The 13,327-nt window shown below is 48.0% G+C and overlaps 1 protein-coding gene across 1 annotated transcript in view; it reads left to right on the top strand.

Annotated features, from left to right (window-relative positions):
* The window catches only part of LOC138296941 (beta-1,4 N-acetylgalactosaminyltransferase 2-like), a 195,284-nt gene extending 187,913 nt beyond the window's left edge, over positions 1 to 7,371 (top strand). The window contains exon 4 of the mRNA XM_069236461.1: positions 7,262 to 7,371. Within this exon, the coding sequence (XP_069092562.1) occupies positions 7,262 to 7,371 (110 nt within the window). The remainder of the gene's footprint in view (positions 1 to 7,261) is intronic.
* The last annotated feature ends 5,956 nt before the right edge of the window (positions 7,372 to 13,327 follow it).

Raw genomic sequence — 13,327 nt, 5'->3', positions numbered from 1 at the left:
AAATGGAGTGGACCCCACACAATTGTTGAAAAGAAGGGTGAAGTCACCTACTTGGTTGACTTAGGCACTGCCAGGAGTCCCCTTAGGGTGCTCCATGTCAACCGCCTGAAACCCTACTATGACAGGGCTGATCTCACCCTGCTCATGGCAACTGATGAGGGACAGGAAGAAGACAGTGATCCTCTACCTGATCTCTTCTCCTCCACAGAACAAGATGCTCTTGTGGAAGGTGTAGTTTTGGCAGATTGTCTTACTGCTGAGCAGAAAGACCATTGCATAAATCTCCTAGGACAATTTTCAGAACTCTTCTCTACTGTGCCAGGCACCACTTCTTGGTGTGAGCACACTATAGATACTGGAGACAGTTTACCTGTCAAAAGTAAGATCTATAGGCAGCCTGATCATGTCAGGGACTGCATAAAGCAAGAAGTTCAGAAAATGTTGGAACTAGGAGTGGTTGAGCACTCTGACAGTCCATGGGCTTCTCCTGTGGTACTGGTACCAAAACCCAATTCTAAAGATGGAAAGAAGGAAATGCGGTTTTGTGTAGACTATAGAGGTCTCAACTTGGTAACCAAAACTGATGCTCACCCTATACCCAGGGCAGATGAGCTTATAGATACACTGGCATCTGCCAAGTATCTAAGCACTTTTGATTTGACTGCAGGGTATTGGCAGATCAAATTATCAGAAGATGCTAAACCTAAGACTGCATTTTCTACCATTGGAGGACATTACCAGTTTACTGTAATGCCTTTTGGTTTGAAAAATGCACCTGCCACTTTTCAGAGGTTGGTGAACACAGTCCTGCAAGGGCTGGAAGCTTTCAGTGCAGCATATTTGGACGATATAGCAGTCTCTAGCTCCAGCTGGGATGATCACCTGGTCCACCTATGGAAAGTTTTGGAGGCCCTGCAAAAGGCAGGCCTCACTATCAAGGCTTCAAAGTGCCAGATAGGGCAGGGTAAGGTGGTTTATCTGGGACACCTTGTTGGTGGGGAACAGATTGCACCACTTCAGGGGAAAATCCAAACTATTATTGATTGGGTTCCCCCTACCACTCAGACTCAGGTGAGAGCCTTCCTAGGCCTCACTGGGTATTACAGGAGGTTCATTAAGAACTATGGCTCCATTGCAGCCCCTCTTAATGACCTCACATCCAAGAAAATGCCTAAAAAGGTATTATGGACAGCAAACTGTCAGAAAGCTTTTGAGGAGCTGAAGCAGGCCATGTGCTCTGCACCTGTCCTGAAAAGCCCTTGTTACTCTAAAAAATTCTATGTCCAAACTGATGCATCTGAATTAGGAGTAGGGGCAGTCCTATCACAACATAATTCTGAGGGCCAGGATCAACCTGTTGCTTTTATTAGTAGGAGGTTGACCCCTAGAGAAAAGCGTTGGTCTGCCATTGAGAGGGAGGCCTTTGCTGTGGTCTGGGCTCTGAAGAAGTTGAGGCCATACCTGTTTGGCACTCACTTCATTGTTCAGACAGACCACAAACCTCTACTTTGGCTAAAACAAATGAAAGGTGAAAATCCTAAATTGTTGAGGTGGTCCATATCCCTACAGGGAATGGACTATACAGTGGAACATAGACCTGGGAGTAGCCACTCCAATGCAGATGGACTCTCCAGATATTTCCACTTAGACAATGAAGACTCATCAGGTCATGGCTAGTCTTATTGTCCTTCGTTTGGGGGGGGGTTGTGTAGGAAAGAACCATCTTGCCTGGCATGTTACCCCCATTTTTCACTGTATATATGTTGTTTTAGTTGTATGTGTCACTGGGACCCTGGTAACCCAGGGCCCCAGTGCTCATAAGTGTGCCTGAATGTGTTACCTGTGTAGTGACTAACTGTCTCACTGAGGCTCTGCTAATCAGAACCTCAGTGGTTATGCTCTCTCATTTCTTTCCAAATTGTCACTAACAGGCTAGTGACCATTTTTACCAATTTACATTGGCTTACTGGAACACCCTTATAATTCCCTAGTATATGGTACTGAGGTACCCAGGGTATTGGGGTTCCAGGAGATCCCTATGGGCTGCAGCATTTCTTTTGCCACCCATAGGGAGCTCTGACAATTCTTACACAGGCCTGCCACTGCAGCCTGAGTGAAATAACGTCCACGTTATTTCACAGCCATTTTACACTGCACTTAAGTAACTTATAAGTCACCTATATATCTAACCTTTACCTGGTAAAGGTTAGGTGCAAAGTTACTTAGTGTGAGGGCACCCTGGCACTAGCCAAGGTGCCCCCACATTGTTCAGAGCCAATTCCCTGAACTTTGTGAGTGCGGGGACACCATTACACGCGTGCACTACATATAGGTCACTACCTATGTGTAGCTTCACCATGGTAACTCCGAATATGGCCATGTAACATGTCTATGATCATGGAATTGCCCCCTCTATGCCATCCTGGCATAGTTGGCACAATCCCATGATCCCAGTGGTCTGTAGCACAGACCCTGGTACTGCCAAACTGCCCTTCCTGGGGTTTCACTGCAGCTGCTGCTACTGCCATCCCCTCAGACAGGCATCTGCCCTCCTGGGGTCCAGCCAGGCCTGGCCCAGGATGGCAGAACAAAGAACTTCCTCAGAGAGAGGGTGTGACACCCTCTCCCTTTGGAAAATGGTGTGAAGGCAGGGGAGGAGTAGCCTCCCCCAGCCTCTGGAAATGCTTTCTTGGGCACAGATGTGCCCAATTCTGCATAAGCCAGTCTACACCGGTTCAGGGACCCCTTAGCCCCTGCTCTGGCGCGAAACTGGACAAAGGAAAGGGGAGTGACCACTCCCCTGACCTGCACCTCCCCTGGGAGGTGTCCAGAGCTCCTCCAGTGTGCTCCAGACCTCTGACATCTTGGAAACAGAGGTGCTGCTGGCACACTGGACTGCTCTGAGTGGCCAGTGCCACCAGGTGACGTCAGAGACTCCTGCTGATAGGCTCCTTCAGGTGTTAGTAGCCTATCCTCTCTCCTAGGTAGCCAAACCCTCTTTTCTGGCTATTTAGGGTCTCTGTCTCTGGGGAAACTTCAGATAACGAATGCAAGAGCTCATCCGAGTTCCTCTGCATCTCTCTCTTCACCTTCTGATAAGGAATCGACTGCTGACCGCGCTGGAAGCCTGCAAACCTGCAACATAGTAGCAAAGACGACTACTGCAACTCTGTAACGCTGATCCTGCCGCCTTCTCGACTGTTTTCCTGCTTGTGCATGCTCTGGGGGTAGTCTGCCTCCTCTCTGCACCAGAAGCTCCGAAGAAATCTCCCGTGGGTCGACGGAATATTCCCCCTGCAACCGCAGGCACCAAAAAGCTGCATTACCGGTCCCTTGGGTCTCCTCTCAGCACGACGAGCGAGGTCCCTCGAATCCAGCGACTCTGTCCAAGTGACCCCCACAGTCCAGTGACTCTTCAGTCCAAGTTTGGTGGAGGTAAGTCCTTGCTTCACCTCGCTGGGCTGCATTGCTGGGAACCGCGACTTTGCAGCTACTCCGGCCCCTGTGCACTTCCGGCGGAAATCCTTTGTGCACAGCCAAGCCTGGGTCCACGGCACTCTAACCTGCATTGCACGACTTTCTAAGTTGGTCCCCGGCGACGTGGGACTCCTTTGTGCAACTTCGGCGAGCACCGTTTCACGCATCCTCGTAGTGCCTGTTTCTGGCACTTCTCTGGGTGCTACCTGCTTCAGTGAAGGCTCTTTGTCTTGCTCGATGTCCCCTCTCTCTTCAGGTCCAATTTGCGACCTCCTGGTCCCTCCTGGGCCCCGGCAGTGTCCAAAAACGCCAAACGCACGATTTGCGACTAGCAAGGCTTGTTGGCGTCCTTTCAGCGGGAAAATACTTTTGCACGACTTTCCAAGGCGAGCGGGATCCGTCCTCCAAAGGGGAAGTCTCTAGCCCTTTTTGTTCCTGCAGAAACCTCAGCTTCTTCTGTCCAGTAGAAGCTTCTTTGCACCCGCAGCTGGCATTTCCTGGGCATCTGCCCATCTCCGACTTGCTTGTGACTTTTGGACTTGGTCCCCTTGTTCCACAGGTACCCTAGATTGGAAATCCACAGTTGTTGCATTGCTGGTTTGTGTCTTTCCTGCATTATTCCTCTAACACGACTTCTTTGTCCTTAGGGGAACTTTAGTGCACTTTGCACTCACTTTTCAGGGTCTTGGGGAGGGTTATTTTCCTAACTCTCACTATTTTCTAATAGTCCCAGCGACCCTCTACAAGGTCACATAGGTTTGGGGTCCATTCGTGGTTCGCATTCCCCATTGCATCCTATTGTAACTATACATTGTTTGCACTGTTTTCTAAGACTATACTGCATATTTTTGCTATTGTGTATATATATCTTGTGTATATTTCCTATCCTCTCACTGAGGGTACACTCTAAGATACTTTGGCATATTGTCATAAAAATAAAGTACCTTTATTTTTAGTATAACTGTGTATTGTGTTTTCTTATGATATTGTGCATATGACACTAAGTGGTACTGTAGTAGCTTCACACGTCTCCTAGTTCAGCCTAAGCTGCTCTGCTAAGCTACCGTTATCTATCAGCCTAAGCTGCTAGACACCCTATACACTAATAAGGGATAACTGGGCCTGGTGCAAGGTGCAAGTACCCCTTGGTACTCACTTCAAGCCAGTCCAGCCTCCTACACCCAGTACTCTGGGTACCTCAGTACCATATACAAGGGAAGTATATGGGTGTACCAGTATGCCATTGTGAATTGGTAAATTGAGTCACTAGCCTGTTAGTGACAAACGTGGAAAGCAGAGAGAGCGTAACCACTGAGTTTCTGGTCAGCAGAGCCTCATTGAGACAGTTAGGCATCACACAGGGAACACATACAGGGCACATACTTATGAGCACTGGGGCCCTGCCAGGCAGGGTCCCAGTGACACATAGATTAAAACAACATATAAACAGTGAAATATGGGGGTAACATGCCAGGCAAGATGGTACTTTCCTACAATGAATGCTGGAAGGGACCACTGCTGCCTTGCTGCTTTGTACAGTCATAATAACCGCAATCCATTTGCAAAGTAAAACTCAATGGGTAGCCCATCTATTCTGGGTACCTTGGCTCATGCTATTTGCTTAATTGCCCTCTGTACCTCTTCAAGTGCCTCCAGCTCTTTGTGCTCTGGGGGGTTAATGGAGGGCACCTGGATGGCAGCTAAACAGGCAGCCGGGTGACTCGCCAGTGGGGGTTTCATACAGACCACCCTTACTACCTTTCAAAAGTTGCATTGATATTGGATTGGGTAATAACGATCACATCCTGTTGGGTGTGTATGGCCCCGATCAGGAGCCTGGCTGGCATCTTACCACCTTTATCCCCTTCGGCGTGCGAGTCGACAACATACTCTTTGTAGTTTAATTTCCCTATTTTGTGGAGTACTGCTTTACATTCTGTGTGTAGGTGTGCCAGTTGTGGTGCAATAATATCATCTTGTGCATGTCTGTTTTCCACCATTTTTATGTGTGTGGTCTTCTTTCAATTGGAGGTCTGAGATTAACATGTGCTTAACCCCAAAGGTTGTCTCAATACAGTGGCCCCTTATGACTGTCTTGAAGGTGTCCCATTCAATCATGTTATCAGATGGTATATGTTCTGTATTGGTCAAAGTGAAGACCTCTGCCCGAGTTGAACTGACTTTCCCTGAGAGTCTCCACTGTAAGGCGCCATGTTGGTATCTCAGCCCTCCAACTCTCCAGTTCAGGGTCATTTTTAAGGGATTGCGACAACACAGCATGCACCCAAAATAATCATTGTCTTGAACCCATGACTATTTCATTGTAGCAATAAAGGAGACTGATTTTAGTAAGTAACACATTCACTTACTAAATACCTTTCAGTGTGATAAATGTATAGCAAACTCTCACACTCTTTGGATGATGTAATCATCAGTGATATCATTGAACATGTCATGAATGGAGTAATATTTGAGGTCACAAGCAGTGCATGGTGGGAGTGCAAGTTACAGTCAGCTTGCTGAACTATAACTTGCTAATATCACTGTTTTTCTTTGTTTAACTAATTTCAACATTTTACTATAACATTACTGTAGGAAAGTGCCACTGTTGACATGGTCACCCCCCCACACTTTTTGCCTAGTGTTGATATGAACTTTGATTGAAAGTGTGCTGGGATCCTCCTAAACAGGCCCAATCACCAGTGTGCTTTCCCAAAATCTGTACCTTTGTTTCCACAATTGGCACAGCCCTGGCACACAGTTAAGTCCCTTGTAAAAGGTACCTGTGGTACCAAAGGCCCTGTGGCCAGGGAAGGTCCACAAGGGCTGCAGCATGTATTATGCCACCCTAGGGGACCCCTCACCAAGCACATAACCACTGCCTTTGCAACTTGGGTGTGCTGGTGGGGAGAAAAAAGTAAAGTCGACATGGCACCCTTCTCAGTGTGCCATGCCCACAACCACTGCATGTGGCAAAAGTAAGACACCCCTCTAGCAGGCCTTACAGCCCTAAGGCAGGGTGCACTATACCACAGGTGAGGGCATAGCTGCAGGAGCAATATGCCCCTACAGTGTCTAAGTCCATTCTTAGACATTGTAAGTGCAGTGTAGCCATATTTAGTATATGGCCCGGGAGTTTGTCATTACGAACACCACAGTTCCATAATGGCTTCAATGAATACTGGGAAGTTTGGTATCAACTGATGCCAGTGTGGGATTTATTGAAAAATGCACCCAGAGGGCATCGTAGAGATGCCCCCTGTATGTTAGCCAAACTGCTAGTGCATGACTGACCAGTCTGTGCTAGCCTGCCACTTTCAGACAAGTTTCTGACCCTATGGGGTGAGAGCCTTTGTGCTATTGGTGTTCAGAAACGTAGCCTGTCCTGGATGGAAGTGCTTCACACCTACCCCCTTCGGGAACTGTAACACCTAGCGGTGAGCCTCAAAGGCTCAAGCCGTGGATTACAGTTCCCCAGGGCACTCCAGCTAGTGGAGTTGCTGCCCCCCAGACAAAGCCCCACTTTTGGCAGCAATTCCGGCTGGAAAATTAGGAAAAACAGGGAGGAGTGACCACCCCAGCCAGGACCACTCCTAAGATGTCCAGAGCTGAGGTGACCCCCTCCCTGCAGAATCCTCCATCTTGGTTTGGAGGACAGGGACCAATAGGATTAGGGTTGTGTCCCCCTCCCCAGTGGGAGTGGGCACAAGGTGGGTGTAGCCACCCTCAGGGGCAGTAGCCATTGGCTATTGCCCTCTGACACTTGAAACGCCCTGAAATCTAGGATTTAAAGGCATCCCTGAATCCAGCTCACCAGATTCTTGGCAACTTGACAAGAAGAAAAAGGACTGCATAGCTGAAACCCCAGCAGCCATGAAGGAAGACGACAACTGACTTGGCCCCAGCGCTACCGGCCTGTCTCCTGCTTCAAAGAACCTGCACAAGAACAGCGACGCATCCATCGAGACCAGTGACCTCTGCCAAACTCCAGAGGACTGCCCTGCACCCAAAAGGATCAAGAACTCCAGTGAACAGCAGCCCTATCCAAGAAGAAACAACAGCCAAGGACTCCAGCCTCACTCCGAATGTGTGAGTCCTGACCACTCTGCACCCAACACCCATGGCCCGTGTCCAGGTGGCCCAACCAGCTGGAGAGGATCCCCAGGCGATTCTGAGCAAGTGCTCACCCTGGGGTGACCTCTCCACTCCTCCACGATGACACCTGCAGAGGGAATCCAGAGGACCTCCCCCCCCCACTGCAAAAGCTCTGGACGAAGGTATCCGAATGCCTAAAGACACACTGCACCCGCAGCCCCCAGGCCTTTGAGAACCCAATCTCTGGTGCAGCGACGTTCAGCAGGTGGCCCTCCTCCCTGTCCAGCCTCTGGTTTGCCCTAGACGACCTCCTGGACTTCGCCTACAGCCTCTGAGTGACCCCTGGGGTTCCCTCATAGAGAACAATCGGAGACCCGACACCTTGTTTGCACCCTGTACCCTGCTGCCCTAGCACCGCTGAGGATGTATGATTGCTGCCTTCTTGTGCCCCCCCACCAGGGCTCCTCAAAACCCCCAGGTCTGCCCTCAGAAGACGCAGGTACCTACCTGCCTGTAGATCTGAAACCAAGTGCCGCCAGTCTCCTTGGGAGCCCATGTTAATTTTGCCTACACTTTGACCTCTGCACCCGGCCGGCCCGTGTTGCTGGTGGTGAGTGTTTGGTGTTAAGTTGGACCCCCACCTGTGGACTGCCTAACTTCCTGAGACTGGAACTGTAAGTGTTGTACTTACTTGCAAATCAATCTAACTTTTCTTCCCCCCAGGAACTGTTTCTGAAAATTGCACTGTCAACTTAAAAAAAAATATTTGCCAATATTTCAGAAACTGTATAACTTATTGATTTCAAACAAAGTGCTATTGATATATGTGAAATACGAAACTATTGAAGTACTTAACCTGCAGCTTGAATTTTGTGGTTCTAAAAATAAATTAACAAAATATATTTTTGCTATATAAAAACCATTGGTCTGGAGTTGTCATTGAGTGTGTGCTTCTTCTGTTGTTTGCGTGTGTACAACAAATGCTTTGGAATACCCTCTAATAAGCCTAACTGCTCGACCACACTACCACAAATAGAGCATTAGTATTGTCTATTTTAGCCTCTGTTGAGCCTCTGGGGAACCCCTGGACTCTGTGCACACTATATCTCACTTTGATATAGTATATGCAGAGCCAGCTTCCTACAATTAATTTAACATTTTTTTTTTTAGTGAAATAAATATATATGTCCTACTTTTGTAAACAAATAAATAAAACAAAAGAATAAATAATACTGTACATGTACTGTGATGTGAGAGTGGAGGAGAGGTGATATTTTGAAATATTCCAAGTGTCCATAACATTGAAACCTTCTCCTTCAGGTGACCATGACTGCTTCCCGTGGAGCCTTCAATACTCTAGCAGACGTCTCAGATGACGTGGTACAGGGAAGGGGTGAAAAGGAAATGACCATTTCTTCCCCACACCAGGAGCTGGTGAACTTCATCCTTCAGCACACTACCTACACCAGCACTGTGTATCATATTCATGCCGTGGATACTGGTGAGTGTTACAGCATGTCTGCCGCGCTGTGAATGTGCACCAATGTGGTGCACTGTGTTTACACAGACGACTCCAGTGAGTATTACTGCACGCCTGCCATTCTGTGTAACAAATACCATCCTGTGTAATGTGTACCAATATAGTGCATTGTGTTCACAGAGACGATACTGGTGAGTGTTGGAAAATGGCCATCTCTAAAGGGTCACCCCAAACTTTTTGCCTTCCTCCTCCTCTTTTTCTGACTGCTTTTTTTGTTGTCTTTAGGACTTGGGGCACTTTACCACTGCTAACGAGCGCTAAAGTGTGTTAGGACTCTCTCCCTAAAACATGGTAACATTGGCTCATACCCAATTGGCATTTTTAATTTACTTGTAAGTCCCTAGTAAAGTGTACTACATGTGCCCAGAGGCTGTAAATTAAATGCTATTAGTGGGCCTGCAGCACTGATTGTGCCACCCACATAAGTAGCCCTTTAAACATGTCTCAGGCCTGCCATTGCAAGGCCTGTGTTTGCAGTTTCACTGCCACTTCGACTTAGTATTTAAAACTACTTCCCAAGCCTTTAAACTCCCCATTATTTACATGTAAGTCACTCCTAAGGTAGGCCCTAGGTATTCCACAGGGCAGGGTTCTGTGTAATTAAAGGTAGGACAAGTACTTATAAGGTTTATATGTCCTGGTTGTGAAAAACACCCAAAGTCGTTTTTTCGCTAGCATGAAGCCTGCTCCTCTCCTAGGTCAGCATTAGAAATGCCCTTATATACTTTTAAGTGGTAATTTCTGATCTGAAAGGAGTGACATTGTCACGTTTGGTATGGTTGGAATGGTAGTGAGAAATCCTACTTACTGATCAAGTTGGATTTTACATTACTATTTTAGAAATGCCACTTTTAGAAAGTAGGCATTTATCTTCCCTTACTGTTCTCTGTCCCTTACAAACTGTCTCCAATCCATGTCTGGTCTGTGCTGGTTGACAGCTTCCCTTGTGCATTCCAACCAGACAGCAATAAACACAGGACACAGTTGAATCTGCATTTATCTGCATATTTATGGGTCTTCCTGAGCAGGAAGGGTGGAAGTCCTCTCACTTACACTTCAAAGGCTAGTGGCCTGACCTCACAAAAAGGACTGATCACCACCCACAGATCTCCTGGCAGAAAGGACTGGGCTAAAAGGGGAACTGGTTCACTTTAAAATCACTCTTAGAAGTTTCTCCTACATCAAAGGCACTTTTGAGTATATATTGGGTCTGTGGCCCCCCTAAGATCAGACACTTCTGGACCTACAACTGGACTGTCATAAGGACAGCCATGCGGTCCAAAGATCTCACCTGTACTGCTGTACTGGAAGGACTGCTGTCCTGCTAGTTGCCCTGCTGCCTGCTGGCCCCTGGCTCTGCTGGAAGGAATTCTTCTTCTTTCACCAGTGCTCTCCAAGTTCTTGGACTGAGCTTGCCTTCTGCTCTGAAGTCTGAGGGCCATCAACGACTTCACCAGAGAGAAGAAAATCCTACACGTCGGAAAATAGATGCAACGCAGAGAAAATTTGTCACAACACCTGCTGGATCGACGCATCACTTCCTGGATCAACTCAGGTCCTATTGCCTTTTCACAACATGTTTTGGATTTTCCACGCATTGTCCATGGGCATCAAAATATCCCTGCATCGCAGTGAGGAACCAAGGCTGCGCACCTGGAAACTGATGCATCACCTTGCCACATGGAGAAAAAAAAATGCATTACCTTCGCTGCACCAAAAAGACAGACGCATCGCTTTATTTTCCTATGCATCTCCTCCTCTGCAGCACTCTGTGTCGTTCTTTTTGACGCATACCAGGTACTGTGGGTTAAAACGATACAACCTATGATTCTTAAGGATTGAGACTCATCTAAACCTTTAAAAAGTGATATCTTGACTTGTTAAAATTGAATTTTTGTTATTTTGGTATTTTTTTATTCAGATACATATTATCTGTTCTCCTAAACTGATGTGGAATACTTTTTATGGTGTTGTCACTGTTACTGTATGAGTTATTGCACAAATACTTTACTCATTGCTGTAGGAAGCTGGCCATCTATGTAGTGTGCAAACTAGGCACACTGTGCAGGGGGTCCAGGCAACCACACAGTGGTTTCCAGAGTGTAGGAGGCTGGACTGGCTTGTAGTGAGTACCAAGGGGTACTTGCACCTTGCACCAGGCCCAGTTATCCCTTATTAGTGTATAGGGTGTCTAGCAGCTTAGGCTGATAGATAATGGTAGCTTAGCAGAGCAGCTTAGGCTGAACTAGGAGACGTGTGAAGCTACTACAGTACCACTTAGTGTCATATGCACAATATCATAAGAAAACACAATACACAGTTATACTAAAAATAAAGGTACTTTATTTTTATGACAATATGCCAAAGTATCTTAGAGTGTACCCTCAGTGAGAGGATAGGAAATATACACAAGATATATATACACAATAGCAAAAATATGCAGTATAGTCTTAGAAAACAGTGCAAACAATGTATAGTTACAATAGGATGCAATGGGGAAACATAGGGATAGGGGCAACACAAACCATATACTCCAGAAGTGGAATGCGAACCACGAATGGACCCCAAACCTATGTGACCTTGTAGAGGGTCGCTGGGACTATTAGAAAATAGTGAGAGTTAGAAAAATAACCCTCCCCAAGACCCTGAAAAGTGAGTGCAAAGTGCACCAAAGTTCCCCTAAGGACAAAATAGTCGTGTTAGAGGGAAAATGCAAGGAAAACACAAATCAGCAATGCAACAACGATGGATTCCTGACTGAGGGTACCTGTGGAACAAGGGGACCAAGTCCAAAAGTCACAAGCAGCTCGGAGATGGGCAGATGCCCAAGAAATGCCAGCGGTTGGTGCAAAGAAGCTCTTACTAGGCTGAAGAACTGTGAATACTGCAGGAACGACAAGGGCTAGAGACTTCCCCTTTGGAGGATGGATCCCGCACGCCTTGGAGAGTCGTGCAGAAGTGTTTTCCCGCCGGATGGACGCCAACAAGCCTTGCTACACGCAAATCGTGCGTTTGGCGTTTTTGGACGCTGCTGGGGCCCAGGAGGGACCAGGAGGTCGCAAATTGGACCTGCAGAGAGAGGGGACGTCGAGCAAGACAAAGAGCCCTCACTGAAGCAGGTAGCACCCGGAGAAGTGCCAGAAACAGGCACTACGAGGATGCGTGAAACGGTGCTCGCCGAAGTTGCACAAAGGAGTCCCACGTCGCCGGAGACCAACTTAGAAAGTCGTGCAATGCAGGTTAGAGTGCCGTGGACCCAGGCTTGGCTGTGCACACAGGATTTCCGCCGGAAGTGCACAGGGGCCGGAGAAGCTTGCAAAGTCGCGGTTCCCAGCAATGCAGCCCAGCGAGGTGAGGCAAGGACTTACCTCCACCAAACTTGGGCTGAAGAGTCACTGGACTGTGGGGGTCACTTGGACGGTGTTGCTGGATTCGAGGGACCTCGCTCGTCGTGCTGAGAGGAGACCCAAGGGACCGGAGATGCAGCTTTTTGGTGCCTGCGGTTGCAGGGGGAAGATTCCGTCGACCCACGGGAGATTTCTTCGGAGCTTCTGGTGCAGAGAGGAGGCAGACTACCCCCACAGCATGCACAAGCAGGAAAACAGTCGAGAAGGCGGCAGGATCAGCATTACAGAGTTGCAGTAGTCGTCTTTGCTACTATGTTTGCAGGTTTGCAGGCTTCCAGCGCGGTCAGCGGTCGATTCCTTATCAGAAGGTGAAGAGGGAGATGCAGAGGAACTCGGCTGAGCTCATGCATTCGTTATCTGAAGTTTCCCCAGAGACAGAGACCCTAAATAGCCAGAAAAGAGGGTTTGGCTACCTAGGAGAGAGGAAAGGCTACTAACACCTGAAGGAGCCTATCACAAGGAGTCTCTGACGTCACCTGGTGGCACTGGCCACTCAGAGCAGTCCAGTGTGCCAGCAGCACCTCTGTTTCCAAGATGGCAGAGGTCTGGAGCACACTGGAGGAGCTCTGGACACCTCCCAGGGGAGGTGCAGGTCAGGGGAGTGGTCACTCCCCTTTCCTTTGTCCAGTTTCGCGCCAGAGCAGGGGCTAAGGGGTCCCTGAACCGGTGTAGACTGGCTTATGCAGAATTGGGCACCTCTGTGCCCAACAAAGCATTTCCAGAGGCTGGGGGAGGCTACTCCTCCCCTGCCTTCACACCATTTTCCAAAGGGAGAGGGTGTCACACCCTCTCTCAGAGGAAGTTCTTT

The sequence above is a fragment of the Pleurodeles waltl genome, chromosome 5, assembly GCF_031143425.1.
Source record: "Pleurodeles waltl isolate 20211129_DDA chromosome 5, aPleWal1.hap1.20221129, whole genome shotgun sequence".
Classification (NCBI taxonomy): Eukaryota; Metazoa; Chordata; class Amphibia; order Caudata; family Salamandridae; genus Pleurodeles; species Pleurodeles waltl.
The sequence above is the reverse complement of the archived record's forward strand: the minus strand, read 5'-3'. Positions and strand labels throughout refer to the sequence as shown.